This window comes from Elephantulus edwardii, unplaced genomic scaffold (assembly GCF_000299155.1).
Source record: "Elephantulus edwardii isolate Elephantulus edwardi_28Jun2011 unplaced genomic scaffold, EleEdw1.0 scaffold00129, whole genome shotgun sequence".
NCBI lineage: Eukaryota > Metazoa > Chordata > Mammalia > Macroscelidea > Macroscelididae > Elephantulus > Elephantulus edwardii.
In genome coordinates, this window is record NW_006399879.1 from 5,255,367 (window position 1) to 5,271,062 (window position 15,696).

At 63.5% G+C, this 15,696-nt stretch overlaps 1 protein-coding gene across 1 annotated transcript; it reads right to left on the bottom strand.

Moving 5' to 3' along the window:
* Positions 1–570: 570 nt before the first annotated feature.
* MXD4 (MAX dimerization protein 4) lies at positions 571–12,238 on the bottom strand. Its single transcript, XM_006893606.1, has 6 exons — positions 12,173–12,238; positions 11,994–12,093; positions 7,804–7,833; positions 2,693–2,807; positions 1,548–1,710; positions 571–955 (listed from the first exon to the last, which is right to left on the bottom strand). The coding sequence occupies exons 1-6, from the start codon at positions 12,234–12,236 to the stop codon at positions 798–800; spliced, it is 630 nt and encodes a 209-aa protein (XP_006893668.1). The 5' UTR covers positions 12,237–12,238; the 3' UTR covers positions 571–797.
* Positions 12,239–15,696: the final 3,458 nt, after the last annotated feature.

Genomic DNA, 15,696 nt, shown 5'->3' on the forward strand with positions numbered 1-15,696 from the left:
CCAGGACCATGCAGCTAGAGCCTGCCCACCTAGGCTCACCTCCAGCTCTCACCAGGAAGAGAAGCCCCTCACCCCCGGTCCAGGTGCCCGGGGAGTCAAGGGTGGGCTGGGGTGCCAGCCCTGGCCCACGTGATCCCTGAAAGCCAACCACTCAGAGCCAAGTGCCATCGGGACCCCAGGGACTCTGGTCCGGAGTCTGCGTGTCCACGCGTGCGTGTGGGTGTGCCCCACGGTGCTGGAGACACCAACCGTTCTGACAGGGCTGCCACTGCCCATCATGACAACCCAGCCTGCCCTGGGAGCCAGCGGGAGACCTCTCCACCTCCTCCGGCCAAGGGTGGCTCACCCGAGTCCCGCCCTTCACAGTCCCCTCCGTCCATCCCTCAGGAGCCACGTGGACAGACAGACAGACAGAGGCAGGGCTGCTCCTTCCTCCCTCCTGGAATCCAGCTCAGGGTGGTCAGTAAGCCCCTGACACGTCGCCCGGCCAGGCTCGCAGCAATGACATTTAATACTTCTGGAATGATTAGGATTCTAAGAACAGACCGTGGCAGCAACACTGGGCTCCGGGGATCGGGGAGCAGCCCTGCCTCCCTCGGGGCCCCGCCTGGCTGGGAGGGGTGGGCGGCTCGGTGGGTCCTGGCCGAGAGCGGCGGGCAGCAGGCAGCCCAGGAGGCAACTGGGGCTCCCAGGGTGGCACAGCAGTGACCACGGAGAAGGCGGTCAACATCACAGGGAGGACTGGAAGGCTGGAAGGCTCGGCCGGGCAGGGAGGCCAAGGGCAGAGGGCACCAGGCCTACGAGAGGCCAGGGCGGCTTGGCCGCCGGCAGGGGGGCCCATAGCCACCATCGCTGCAGCCCCCACTCTGCAGGCTGTAGTGGTCATCGGCATCACTGCTGCTGCCCACACTGTCCAGCTCACCTGGGCCAAACTCCATGCCCTCTATGTCAACCTCTGGGGGGACAGAGAAGAGACGGAGTCAGGACCACCGGGGGCTGACCAGGGGACCCAGCCAAGGGCTCCACACTCTCTGGTGACAGAGGAGGACTATGACCCCAGGCCTGCCCTTACCTGGGCAGATCACCGTGCTCTGGGCCTCAGCCCCCTTGTCCCTGTCCACCCCATGCACAGCCCCTCCTCTGAGCACTGCATAAGCCCTCTTGTCTGACCCTCCCCGCTGCTCCCAGAGGGAGAGCTGACCACCCGCCACAGTGTGTAGATGTGATTCCACACGCCTGGCCCTCCTGGCTGACCACCCCGCACAGCACAGCTGAGCCCTCAGCCGCTCCCAGGGAAGGAGGTGACCGCCTCCCGCGGTGTAGATGCTCCCAGAGGGGGAACTGACCACCCCCACAGTGTAGATGCTCCCAGGAAAGAGCTGACCACCCCGCACAGCACGGCTGAGCCCTCCCGGCCACTCCCAGGGAAGGAGGTGACCGCCCCGCACAGCACCCTGGCCCTCCCGGCCGCTCCCAGGGAAGGAGGTGACCGCCCCGCACAGCACCCTGGCCCTCCCGGCCGCTCCCCAAGTGGTGCAGGCCCCCACCTTGCTCCGAGTCGTCCGTGGAGATGGCCGAGCCGGTGCTGTCCGTGCGCACCCGTTCCACGCTCTGCACCGACAGCTGCTCCAGGCGCCGTTTGAGGAAGCGGTGCTCCCGCTGCAGCTGCTCCTTGATGCTCAGCGCCCTGCGGTCCTGCTCCTCCAGTTTCTAGGGGTGGATGCGGGGTAGTGAGTCACAGGCACCGTCCTCTTCCCGGGACAGCAGAGGTGCTTCCCAGCCACATCTGGGCGGCTGTCCCAGACAGTCCCCTGCTGCTCACGTTCCCCCCAGGCCTGAGACTGAACCCAAGCCCACCTTGAGTACCTCCACGCCTCCTCGTCCCATCCAGGGAGTCAAGCATCGTCAGTATACCTCCGTCTGTCCCTCTCTCCCCACTCCACCTCCACGCCACAACAGCCTCCATGTCCCAACAGCCGCCTGGACCATCACACTGCCCCCCGCCCCCAAGGTCATGGCCTCCCAGTCCAGTGCACATCTGCCTGCAACCTCCTCTCCCCGCGCGCTGCCATAAGGGACGTCCAGGGAGCTCCCAGAGCACCTGGGACAGCAGCATGGGGGACCGGGCGGCGGGCGACAGCAAGGTGGTGGGCAGGGCAGTGGGCAAGCAATGAGCAGGGTGGTAGGGTGGTGGACTGGCAGGGCAGTGAGCTTGCAAGGTGGTGGACAGGGCGATGGGCAGGCATGTGAGCTGGTGGGGCAGGGGGTGAGCAGTGGGCAGAGTGATGGGATGACAAGGTAGTGGGAAGGCAGTGGGCCAGACGGTGGCCTGGCAAGAATATGGGCGGGGTGGTGGGTTGGCAAGGTGGTGGACAGGGCAAAGAGCAGGCAGGTGAGCTGACAGTGCAGTGGGTGAGTAGTGAGCAGGGCGTTTGGCTGGCGGGTCTGTCGGAGGGTGGTGGGCAGGGTGGTAGACAGGCGGTGGGGAGGGTGGTGGGCTGGCAAGGTGGTGGACAGGAAGGGGGTAAGGTGGTCGGCAGGGCAGCCGGCAAACAGCAGGCAGGGTAGCCGGCAGGAAGTGAACAGGCAGAGGGGTGGGCAGGCAGCGGGCAGGGCAGCGGGCAGGGCAGGACGGCAGGCAGGCAGAGAGGCAGGAAGGGCAGCAGACGGGGCGGCGGACCAGACAGCCCACCTTGATGTGCATCTTGGCACGCTTCAGCAGGCTCAGGGTGGTGTGCCGTGTGCTGTCCGGGCCCAGGGGCACCAGCTGCTTCAGCTGTTCCAGGCAGAGCCTGAGTTTGGCACGTCTGGAAGACCAGAGACACCACAATCAGGCCGGAGGGCAGCCCAGCACAGCCTGCCCAGGGCCCATGCTGACCCCAAAATCTGCCTGTTACCCATACTCAGAACCCAACAACTAAGCAGAAGAGGGAGCCCCAGCAGGCCAGGAGCCCACCACAGCCCAGGCTGGCACTGCCCACCACAGTCCCCACAGTCCAGGAGCCCACCTCTGCTGCCCCACCCCCGGCACTCAAGTCCTGGCAGCTCTGATCCTGCCCACCTTCGGGAACCCAGTTTGCCATGCCCCCTGGCGTGCTGTCACCGCGGGAACACTGTGAGTGGCCGGCCAGCCAAGGACCACTCCTGCCGGGCCCAGTCCCTCACGTATGGAGTCCCTCACGTATGGTGACTGAGCCATTCCAGAGTTTGTCCCCGTGTCCACAGAGACCAATGTTGGGTTTTTCACTCAACTCACATGCTGTCACACTGCGCAACTGTCCCCAGGGACTCGGGAGAGGGCCTGTGATTGAAGGCTCGCGAGGGAAGCAGGCTGGTGGGAATCAGGGGGACTGCTCATGGGCACCCCAAGTCTCTCTCAGACCCCATCAGGAGGCTGGCCTATGCCCCTTCCTACACTGGGGCCACTGCCTGTCAGTGATGGCCCACAGGCCAGAGCGTCCAGGCAGACGCGACAGTCCCCGGAGCAGGACCTAGCTCCAGCCCGCAATGCTGTGTGGCCTGGGCAGTGGGCTGCACCGGTCAGTACGGAGCAACTGAGGCGCTCTGGCCAGCCTGTCACGGATACACTCAGGTCTGTTCCCCAGCTCCAAAGCTGCCACTGTTGTGGAGTCGGTTCTGACCCCCAGCACCTCTCCACCTCGTTTCTGACACGTCCAGTCTTTCTGGCAAGGCACTCTCCACCTTGTCCTTCAGAGCACAGGTGGATTTGAACTACTGACCTTTCAGTTTGCTGGCCAATGTGTCATGTGCTATTTCACAAGGGCTCCAGAAAACTCACAGTCACATTCTTACTCACAGAGACCCTCGGAGAGGAGGAGTAGGGACCGCTGGGTCCCCTGGTTGGCCACCTGTGGCCCCACGGAAGGAAGGGGCAACCAGGTGTTGGGGAGCGAGCCCCACGTTCACCTGCAAACTGCGTGCCAAGAGGAGACAGTGGCCTCAGCTGCTGAAGGAGAGACAGGTGTGCTGGGGCGCGCACCCACACAGCATCTGCCCACCTTGTACGCCAGGCCACAGCCCCCCAGTCCTTCTAGATGACTAAGAGTCAGACTTCAAGAAGGACTTCCAGAAGTGGGACAGAGGCTGTGCTCTGCCCACGGTGCCCAGGCCCCACCAACCTGGGCCTCAGAACCTGACCGAAAAGCCGAGACTGGACAAGTCTCAGACCCTCCCTCCCGCTGAGGTGCTGAGAGACGCCCCCTCCCACCGCACAGAGATGGGACAGAGGGCCATGGGGCATGGCCCCAGAACTGGGGGTGCTGGCCACTGATCCCCAGCTACGCCGAGTGCCTGAACCTCAGCTCCGATCAGGAGGCCCTGCAGCCGGTGGTCCACGTGCAGCACCAGGCTCAGCGTGGGCAGGGCTGGACCCACGATGCTGACCAGCCAACACAGGGCGCCCTCCTGGGACATGCCAGGGACGCGGCTGGCCTGGGGGCAGTGTGCCCTCTGCTCAGAGGGGCTCGGATCCAGGTCACCTTCAGCCCATCTCCAGTGTCCCGCACACGCCCTGCGTGAGCCGTGGGGGTGTTAAGTCCACTCTGACGTGCAGCGTCCGCATGAGCGGGCAGAAGTGCTTCAGGGACGGGGCCTTCACGGCAGCAGAGTGCCAGCCTGTCTGAGTGCCCATGAGCAGGTTCAAACAGCCAACCTTTCAGTGAGGGTGCCGGTCACACGAGGAGCAGAGCCGAGACCCAAGCCCGCTGCCTGCCATCAAGGCGCACAGTGGGACGTCCACCAGGGATCCACAGCTGTAGTGTTCACAGCACCCAGCCACTGCCTTCCCCTGCTGGAGTCCAACTGCTGCCCCACCAACCGTATTAAAATAACAAAAAGATCAAGCTCGCTGCTACTGAACCAACCCCGAGCTGCAGCAGCCCCGCCGGGTGGTGCTGTCACGGGCCATGGGTGGGCTCCGACCCAGCGACCCTGGACCCCCGCTCCTGCACCGCCCTCCCCCTCCGCGGTGATCAGCCCCAATGTCCCACTATCTCCAGATGCAGCGAGGGACCTTTTGAGGAAATTAGAGCACGTAAAACAATCGACGAGAAGAAACACAAGAGACCAAAAGTCCCCCAAGCCTCCCAATCCCGGGCAGCCAACGATCACCCTCGGGGAAACGACACTGGCATGTCACGAATGCCGAGTGGGAAAGGATAGAATCAGAACCACGAAGGCGACGTGAGATCCAGTGTCGTTGGCCCAGCGTCGTTTAGGGGAAAGCAGACGCTAAAGACAATTAGCAAGACACAAGCACGCACTGGGGCGTGAGCCTCCAAGCTGCGGTCACGCACGTTTATTTACGTGGCACAGAGTTCATCTCCCTGAAACCACCACATATTGCTTTGACAACGGGAAAGGGGGGGAACCCCAAACAAGGCGCGTCACAGCAGGAAGCTATTCACAATGTACTTATATAAAGACAGACAGAAGCATAACATTTTGAGATCACACAAGCAAGGATAAAAATCAACTTTAAAAAGAGGAACATCTCCACAGGAAAACGGGTGAACAGCACACACAGCTACTCCGTCCCCAGGAATCAGGACAAGCGATCCTGCCCCAGGAGACACCAGGTTTTCCCCTTTCAGGGTTAAAGCCACAAAGGAGGGACTGTCACCGGTGAGGGGGCTGGCTGGAGGATGGGACAGTGAATGGGCAGCATCACTGAAGATCAGGTCAGGTCATCATCTGAGCCCAGCAGCTCTACTGCTAGGGAGGGACCCTCCCCACAGACCCCCACGGGCAAGCAAAGATCCCTGGGCAGCCATTCAAGCTGTGAGCCCTGCACGGTGGACTCACCTAGAACCCCAGGGAGCTCGCTGAGACCGGGCAGCCCAGAGGACACTACCGCCTGGCCATCGAAGACCAGGAGGCTGCTGCAGGTGGACAGTAGTTACATGACACTGTGTGAAAGAACGAATTAGGGAATCACAGGTCACAGACTGTGCCATCGAGGCGTGGTGGGCACGGAGTGCCCACGCAGGAAACACTGGCAGTGACGGCAGAGCCCAGGATCTGGTGAGGACATGGTCTCTGGGGACAGGGGTGCAGGGGAAGTCCAGGCACCTCATGACAATCGCAAACAATTCTTAGAGTCACCAACATTCTTCCAGAACACAGGAGCCATCTGACCACGTGGTGTGAGGGGTCAGAACCAGACACGTGTCCATGTAGCCCCAGGAAAGCACAGAGTGGGGACACGAACGACGCAGAGAGGATGGCTGGGCCCTGTCCACACAGATGACAGGTAGTCACTGACCAAGCCACTGAGGGCGTCCCTTGTGTGAGCGGCCGGCCTCAGCGGACTAGAGAGAGCTGCCTGTCCATGACCAGGAGAAAGTGGGCAGCGACAGGCCAGGGCAGGAACAGGACAGAGCCTGCCCACAGCCCCGGACAAGGGGGAGGCCAAAGGTCTAAGGCAGGCCCCCACTGAGGGGATATCGTCCCCAGGGAGGGTGGGGTCTGTGCCCTGCCTCCTGGGGGCCGTGGGCCCAGCCAGGTGCTTCCTTCCTTCCTGGGGACAGCAGCCAAGGTGTCAAGCATCGCCCAGTCACGGGCCCAGCCGGGATCCACACTGCAGACCAGTCAGCACCGAGCAGGGAGCGGGGGGCACGTACGCAGTCGTCCCACCGCCCCAGCCTCATGGAAGATGCTGGGAGGAGGTGGCAGAGGCCAAAGTTAGGGTCACTCACCCTCCACCCCAGCCATCTGTCTGTCCTCCGTCGTACGACATCCACGAAGCCTTCCTTTCAAACACAATGCTCACCCAGATCCCTGGCTCTCAGGCAAGGCCAGGCCAGCCCCCTCTGCCAGCCTGGCTTTCTCTACACCCCTGTACTTGCCCCCACTTGGCCCCTAGGGAGCCCCCAAACACACATGTGTGTGCACGGGTGCACGCAAGCACACACACTCACTCACTCACACTCTCTCTCTCACTCTCCAGGAAGCACAGCTTCTGCAGAGAACACAGCGTCCTGTCCCTGCCGGGCACCCGCCCAGCCAAAGGCCAGAATCCCGGGGGAGCGGAAGCCGGCCGTGGGTGCAGACCCGGGGGGGGAGGCGGGTACAGTGAGCTGGCCGAGTGCCCAAGCCTCCCTCGGCAGCCACCCACCCTCAACCGGGGAAGGGAGGAGCAACAGCCCATTGCACAGGTGGCAAAGAGAAGGCAGGCTACTGCAGCAGGCCCCCTGTCATGCAGTGGGGCTCTTACTCCAACGCACCCCGCCACCCACCTGCCAGGCCCAAGACCAGCCTTAAGGTCCTCCCTTGAGGAGAGACTCCACGGGTCTCTCCGAGGCCCACTGAGCTGCGACACACCGTTCCTGCCTGGAGGTCACATGGACCTCCACCCAAGTGACCTCCATAGGCCAGGAGAGCACCCCAGCTCACACATGGGGCACCCTGAAATCCAGAGCTGGGACAGCACTTCCTGCGGGAGCACAGCAGTCAAAGACGTGTGGCCAGAGGCTGTGGTCTGGACAAGGCCATTCTTAAGAGTGGCTAAGACTCCCAGAGTGCACCTGTCTCCCCCTCCTGGAAGCCGGCACCAAATGACCACAGCACACTGTCCCATCCCCAGCCTCTGTCCCTGTCTGCCCCGGCCACTCTCCTGATCGCCCCCCTGCCTCCCAGACGGGCTATCTCCTGAAGGAAAGCAGCGAGCTCGGCCGCAGCAGGACACACCAGGCTGATCGAGGGCCCAGCGCCATCCCCTCAGCAGAACGGGGCTCTGCATGTGCCAGGCAGTTCACGTGAGGGTGGTGTGAGGATGCCACTCACCTGTGCTTCTCGAGTTCATTGTGTGAAGACCTGTTCAGAGAGAGAGAGACACACTCATGACCACCAGAGCAGACAGTGTGGCCTGTGCCACCAGGAGCCCAGGGACCACAGCCAAGGGACAGCCAGGGACAGCTAGGGCTGTGGCAGAAGGGACAAGCAGCACAGAGGTGCACACCTGTAGTTGGACAAAAGGGGCAAAGCCCCCTCCAGGAAGGAATGGGGAGGCCCAGGCAACCCTGGTGGTACCCTGACAGCTGGGCATCCAATCACCTGTCTGGGCAGCTCCCCACACCCTGTGGCTAACTTGCCCTAGGACCCAGCGTGCACCGGCAAAGGGCCAACTGCAGGGTGTCTCCCCCACGACAGTGCCCTCTGGGCACAGGAGCAAGGCCTTCAGGAGGTGGTATAACCCACCCTCACCCCAAGGGGACAAGCAAACCCTTCCAGTCAGAGACTATGGTCCTGAGCTGTCACCCACAAAAGGCCCAGATGGCCCCAACGTGGGCTCATCTCCCCCGGAGACTGAGGGGGCTGTCCTGACACACCGCACGAGCTCACAGACTATGGGACTGACGAGGACATTCAGCAACACAGCAGTCCCAGTGGATTAGTCCCCGAAGGCCCCACAGACGTGGACAATGCCCAGCACAGCAGGCAGTGCCAGCCGCATCTGCCCAGGAGGACAATGGGGTGGGTGCCAAGCTCCCAGATCCAGGTCACTTGGGTACAGGGACTCCAGGAGCCGGGAGGGGCATGCTGAGACCTAACCGCCCTCTCCCCTCACCCCTTCCTGGAACGTCTCCTGCTCCCTCCACCGGCACCTCCCTCTCCCAGAGCTGGACACTGGGGTCTCCTGTGCCCATCTCTCGCCAGAGGCAGAAGCCATGCTGCCCTCTGCTGAGTCTTGACCCTGCCTGAGACCTCCTTTCTCCTGCCAGGTCAGAAGAGGTCTCAGACCTGGCCCAGGGTCCTCAAAGGGCCTGCCTGCCACACATGGAGGCAGGAAGACACTCCCTGTCACCAGCCAGAGGGATGGACAGGGGCCAGGTCCCCCTCGTACCTGAGATGTGTGGGAGCATCATCAGGAAGGCTTATCACGCAGGGGTGGGGGGGCACCTGGCCCAGCCCTGCTGCACACAGGTGTCACATGGGCCCCAGCCCTGCTGTACACAGATGTCACATGAGGGGGCACCCGGCCCAGCTCTGCTGTGCACAGATGTCACATGGGGGGCACCTGGCCCAGCTCTGCTGTGCACAGATGTCACATGGGGGGGCACCTGGCCCAGCTCTGCTGTGCACAGATGTCACATGGGGGGGGCACCTGGCCCCAGCCCTGCTGTGCACAGGTGTCACGTGCAGGGGTACCTGGCCCAGCTCTGCTGCACGCAGGTGTCTCATGGGGGGCGGGGGGACCTGACCCAGCTCTGCTGCACACAGGTGTCACGTGGGAGGGCACCTGGCCCCAGCCCTGCTGTGCACAGATGTCACATGGGGGGGCACCTGGCCCAGCCCTGCTGCACGCAGGTGTCACGTGGGGGGGCACCTGGCCCAGCCCTGCTGTGCACAGATGTCACATGGGGGGGCACCTGGCCCAGCTCTGCTGCACACAGGTGTCTCATGGGGGGGCACCTGGCCCAGCCCTGCTGCACACAGGTGTCACATGGGGGGGGCACCTGGCCCCAGCCCTGCTGTGCACAGATGTCACATGGGGGGGCACCTGGCCCCAGCCCTGCTGCGCACAGATGTCACATGGGGGGGGCACCTGGCCCCAGCCCTGCTGTGCACAGATGTCACATGGGGGGGCACCTGGCCCAGCTCTGCTGCACACAGGTGTCACATGGGGGGGCACCTGGCCCCAGCCCTGCTGTGCACAGATGTCACGTGGGGGGGGCACCTGGCCCAGCTCTGCTGCACACAGGTGTCACGTGGGGGGGGGCACCTGGCCCCAGCCCTGCTGTGCACAGATGTCACATGGGGGGGCACCTGGCCCCAGCCCTGTTGCACAAAGATGTCACATGGGGGGGCACCTGGCCCAACTCTGCTGCACACAGGTGTATAGGGGATCAGAGCAAACAGCTGCAGCCTCACCAAGTTTCCTCCTCACCTGTGCCTTCAGGTAGGTGCTTCTCACTCTCCACACTCCCCCCACTGCTCCCACCCCCGCTGGATGGCCTGCAGCACTCCTATCCCCCAGTCCACCTGCCCTGCTAACTGTTCACCCCCTCCTCTTGGCAGGACACACACGTTTTCCAGATAACGCTGCCCAGCCAAATCAGGGATCCCAGGCCTGTGCCCCTGCACTGCCCAGCACTCTGCGTGGGCTCAGACCTAGTGGGGCTGGCACAGACCAGGAAAGTGCCCCCTCTGTGAGTGTGAGCCTTGGGCTGATGCAGGCACAGGGGCAGGGGCTGGGGGGCCTGGTTCAGGGAGCAGGGGGACTATTCCAGACAGGAGGGGGGTGAGGAGTGCACACTGGTCCGGGTACTAGGGTTGGTGGAGCTGGTCCAGGCACTGTGGAGGGGGTAGGGACTGGCTCTGACATGGGAGGGGCAGGTGCCAAGGGTGCTGGTACAGGTGCAGCGAGGGGGGTGGGAAACCGGCAGACAGAGGGGGTGCTGGATCAGGCACGGGGGAGGGAGCTGAGGGGGTGCTGGACCCCACCCAGGGATGGGGGTGGAGGGATGGACACAGGGGCTTGGTTCAGGCCAAGCTAAGCAGAGATTGTCCCGAGAAGTAGAGTGGGTATGCCAGGGACAGAAACCCTCTTCACACCTCCCCTAGAGTCCCCAAGGTTTCCAGTGCAGCCGTAAGAAGCCAGGGCCCCACCCCAGGGGACGGTCTGATGGATGGACACACACCCACAGAGCGCGACAGTGGGACTAGCAGCTCAACCTCTCCGGGCCTCAGTTTCCCCAGCTGTATGACGGAGACGCTGTGATTAACTCACTGGATGGGAATCTGGCTGTCAGCTCGGGTGCTCCTGCCACAGGAGCCCAAGGTCACAGCGGAGTTCTTGGGTGGCAGGGCCCTGTGAGGGCAGGAGCCGGGCTGGCACACTGAGGCAGACCGGGCAGCGGTGCCCTGCACGCCTGTCCTTCCCCACACCGTCCCCAGCAGGGGATCGGGGCTGGCACTCAGAGATGCGTTCCAGCCGAGCCAGCTGGACTCTCAACCAAGTCCGCGCCAGGCCCAGGGCGCCAGGACGTCACACGAGATGGGTCGCCGTGCCAGCCTTTCTGTTCCTCAAGAATGGGCAGGCCACAGGAATGAGCCGCACCCTCTGCCAAGGGGCCCCGAAGCCCCCCACAAGCACAGTTCCCGGCCAAATGACTCAGGAGCAGGCAGGCCTATGCGGGCCCCTGGGCCGTGCCCGGGGTGCCACCAACCAGAAGGCCCGGAGGGTCCCCCCCTTCCCACCTAGGGATGTGCAGCCAGCCCAGCAGCTTCTACAGCCACGGGGGCACAGCCAGCAAAGCCGATTTCGGGTGACTGGCACGAGGAGGCCATTCCTGGCAACCTGCCACCTCCTCGGCCCCTTCAGTGCCCTCCACCACCACCCTGCCCACCTTAAAAGAGCCTCCTGTCTCCCAGAAAGTGACCCTTGCACTTGTCACTAAAGTGTGTCTTGTTTCGGAGACTGGGGAGGGCAACCCAGGGGGATGGGGTCCCAGGACAGGATCTCTCCCTACTTTTTTGTCCAGACATCTAAGGGGTTCGCCCTCGGCGCCAGTCGGGCACACGACCCATCCACCCGTGGAAAAGGGAGCTAGAGACGAAGGATGGGGTCGGGGCAGGCAGCTCAGTGTGCGCCGCACCGAGCTCAGTTCACTGTAGCCCACGGGACACCAGCCAGCGCCTAAGAACAACTTTCTTCCTCCGCGGAAGAGTCAGGAGCAACTCAGGGGCGGGGGGCGCAGCAGCCGGGAGACCCCGGGGCGAGCGCTGTACGCGTGGCACTGTTTACGCGAGAGGCCAGGAGGCGCGGCCGGCACGAAGATGGCGACGGCGCGGGCGGGGCACGACGCGGCCCAGTGCGCCTCCTCCTCCAGGCTGACCACCGGGGCGCACGGCAGTCCCGGGGCTGCGGGCCGGGGTCCGGGCGCCGGAAAGGGCCGGCCCGGGTCGGGCAGGGTGGGGCGACCCCTGGCCCGGGCCGGGCGCCCCGACGCCAGCAGGGCGGGGGGCGGTACCTGTTGTTCGGGGCCTTGCGAACCAGGCCGGCCGCCTTTGTTTTCTTCCTGGCGAAGTCGCCGTCGAAGGGCAGCACCGATGCGTAGCCGTGCTCAGCCTCTGCGGACAGACGGCGCGGTCAGCGGGCTCGCACCCCCCGCCGCCCTCCCCGCGGCCGGTGCACAAAGGGGCGCGGTACCTCGGTCCCTGCGCTCCAGGTACTCGGCCGCTTCCAGCAGGATCAGCAGGGAGTTCAGCTCCATCCTCGCGCGCCTGCCGTCCGCTGCGCCCCCCGGACGGCGGCGGCCTGTCCGGCCTGTCCCGCTCCTGACGCTTCGGCTCCCCCCGACCCGCTCCTGGAGGCCACTCTCGCAACCCGCCCCAGCCGCCCGCGGCGCCCACTTCCCCGACTCCCGCAGACTCCAACGCGCCCGACCGCCACCCTCTGCCTCGGGCCACGCAAATTGACACATAAGGTCGAGCGGCGGCCGGCGCAGCCAATAGGAACAGGCTCTCCGACTCCGGGGGCGGGCACCGGGGCGAGCGTGAGCCAATAGAAGCGCAAAGAACGCCTCGGGCGGGGGCCGAGAATGTTGACAGATCCGATTCTCGCTCGGGATAGGCCGGCCGCGGTAGTAACAATTTAGAAGCCCAAGCTTAGCAACAGCACGTGGTGGCCCGGCCCCCTCGCTCGCTGACTGGCGGCAGTCGTGCATGTTAAGTAGGCGGTGGGCGCCGATTGGTCCAAAGAGCCTATGTAAAACAGGGGCCGCAGACCAATGAGCGGCCACGGGGTGCTGGCCAATGACCGGTGCTTGCGGCTGGACGGGTTGCCGAGAGGAAGGGGTTGCCGAGAGGAAGGAGCGCGGCTGGAACCGGCCCTGCCCTGCTCGGCCCGGCCCAGCCCGGTCTGCCTGCCCCAGCCGGCCCGTTACTGCCCGGTGCATCCTGAGCGCGGACCCGGTGCTGGGGCTGCAGGACCGGAGCGCGTGCACACCGAGCGGAGGAACCTGTTGCCCCTGGCCAGTCTCCTCGGGTGTCTGCAAAATTAGATCTCCTCCCAGGACACCCGAGGGCCCTGGGAAGGGCCTGGGATTAGGGGGCGGGGAGGACGCAAATAGTCCTGCGATGTCCACGGGGAAACTGAGGCGTAGAGCAGGAGCTGGTCTCCAGAGCTGCCCAGGGGACCTCAGGGCTGAAAGGGGCCTAAGCTTCGAAGAGGGCAGCGATGTGTGGCCAGCTGGGATCTGGAGGGCTCCCCAGAACGGAGGGCTGCGTGCTCGGAGTGGGGTGTGACGCTTCAGTGGCCATCACTGTCGCCTCCGTCCCAGGAGGAAGAGCTGCCTGGCTCATCAGGCCCTGGCTGGCAGGTCGACCCCGCTGGTGATCAATGGCCCCTGCCTTGGCGAGTCGATCGTGTGGGGTAGAGACCTGGACCCTCCAACAATACAAATGTAGTGGGGCTGGCGATACCACAGGTGGGAACGAAGCTGAACAAAGTGTGGTTTTTCAGTTCCACCAATAATTCGCTCAGGGTACGTTTAAATGCTTTGCGCCCGTGTATTTCCTCATCCTGTTTGCAGAAAAGGAAACTAGGGCCCTGAAGCTATGGGGACTTGCCCAAGACAGGGGGGTTCTCCCCACCGTCTCTAGCAAAGCAGGGATTAGTGTCACCACGCATGTGTCCCAGAGCTGGTGACGGCAAGGAAACCAAGCCATCTCCTGGCCCAGCCCATCTTGCAAAGGGGTGTCGCCCAAGCTGTGTCACGTGCACAGTGAGGACGGATGAGCGCTCCCACGGGGTGGAAAACTGCCACCAGGCAGCCCTCCCGTGATCACTCAGCACAGAACTAGTGCCTGCAGCTGCCCCCACCACTTCTACCAAGGACTCTGAACAGTGGCCCTTGAGGTGTGCTGTCCTGATCGGTGCACTGTAAAGGGGGTGCCGGCCTCTGAGCTGAAGGCAGAGTCCCCCACCTCCAGCATTCCCTGCTAGGGGTGGGTAGGGTGCACCTGCGGTCACTGCGCCCACTCCCTGCCCTCTTCTGCCATGTATCACAGGGTGGCTTTGATAGAGCAGGCAGTGTGGTGCCAAGGTGTGAGTAGGGGACACAGAGAGTTTACCATGGCGCTCCTACCCTGCCTGGTCCTAGCCCTGCAGCCCTGGGACTCCCCTGACCAAGCATTTCCCAAGTCCTGCCAGGGCACTGAGGGAAGTTTGAGGGGACTTTGTAGGGCTGGGCAGAGCTCTGGGCATGGGCAGGGAGGGGTCCACCCTGCAGTGAGTGCCTGCCTCCCAGCTGGAGGAGGAGAGGAAGGCTGGCTAGGAGGATGCGGTAGGGGCATGTTCAGTAACCAAGGTCAAGGGGACTGGCTGGGTCATGTCTGAGACACACACACACACCCGCCCCAGGGGATCCCAGAAGGAAGGAACTGGGGGGGGTGTGAAGGAGGGAGGTGCTGACTGTGGGTGTTCACCGTCCCCAGGCCCTCCTGAGAAGGGGGAGTCCTGTTCCACAGCCCCAAGCTCCCTACCTGCGTGGGGAAGTGGGGATGGGTGCGTCCTCCATGGGGCAGAATGCCCACAGAGGCCTCAAACTGGGGCAGCCACTTCCTGTACCCCCTTATGGCCATCCTTTCCCCAGAGCTGGGACTGCACCTGGCCAAAACAAGCTGAGCCTACAAGGAGAAGGGGCAGCTCCTGGAAGCCTACCTGCTTGTCCAAGTCTGTTCTCCACTTATAGCCACCCACCCCACTGAATTGGGAACTGCCCCTCCACAGTCCCCCAGGACCCTCCACCATGCAGGACCCTCCACCATGCAGCTCTCTTTGTCCTCCATGGTTGAACCCACTGCCACATCCTCTAAGCTGCCAGCCACCTGGGACCCCCAGATGGATCTCCCTTGCTTCCCTTCCCTGCAGGGTCACTGCATGTCAGCTGGGGCACTGGGAGAAGGACATTGCAAATATGGGTCAAACACCTGGGTCTCTGCTCTGCAGGAACTGCCTGGGCCACCACTACACCCCAGGCCTCACGTCTGTCCCCACAGAGAACCCCAGCACAGAGGACTCCTCCTAGCCTGCCTCTCCCTGCACCCCGGATCAAGGCTCTCAACCACACCTCTGCTGGTTTGAGAGCTGTTTGTTGGTGGTGTCTCAGTATCCAAGGTCCCCCAATCTGGCACCAGAAGGCACCTCCACCTGGGTGAGAAGATGGGTCAGTTAATCCTGTCTCTTCCTCCCCTGCTCTGACACCTGACTGGCCATGGGCCTCATTACTGAAGCAAGTTTCTTGCTGCCTTCAGGGTCCCCAGTTCAGCCGCTGAGGTGGGGTGGCCAGTTCTAATGGTGCCCAGTGTGGATTCTGGTGTATGGCACCCAGATACAGCCCAGCTGCGTCCCCAGGCACTGGATGACCTTGGAGCCTGGGGTTGTGAGGTCTGGAGTGTGCTGGGCCAGCTCCTCCAGGGCACAATCCTGTGGGGACTGGGCACAGTGGCCTCTCGGGACATTGCCTGAATTCTCGTCCTTCTCTTGGCCTGTCCGAGCCTCAGTTTCCCTCAGTATATAAAACAGGAATGGAAGTCCCCAACTCTGGGGGGCGGGGAGGTGGGATGAAGATGTGTGAGAAGCAGTGGTGAGCTGGCCATAAGGGAGCCAGGAAGTGACCCGAAATATTGTCACCACCCAAATCAGTAAGCAGTTCTAGCCCCAAGCCCTGC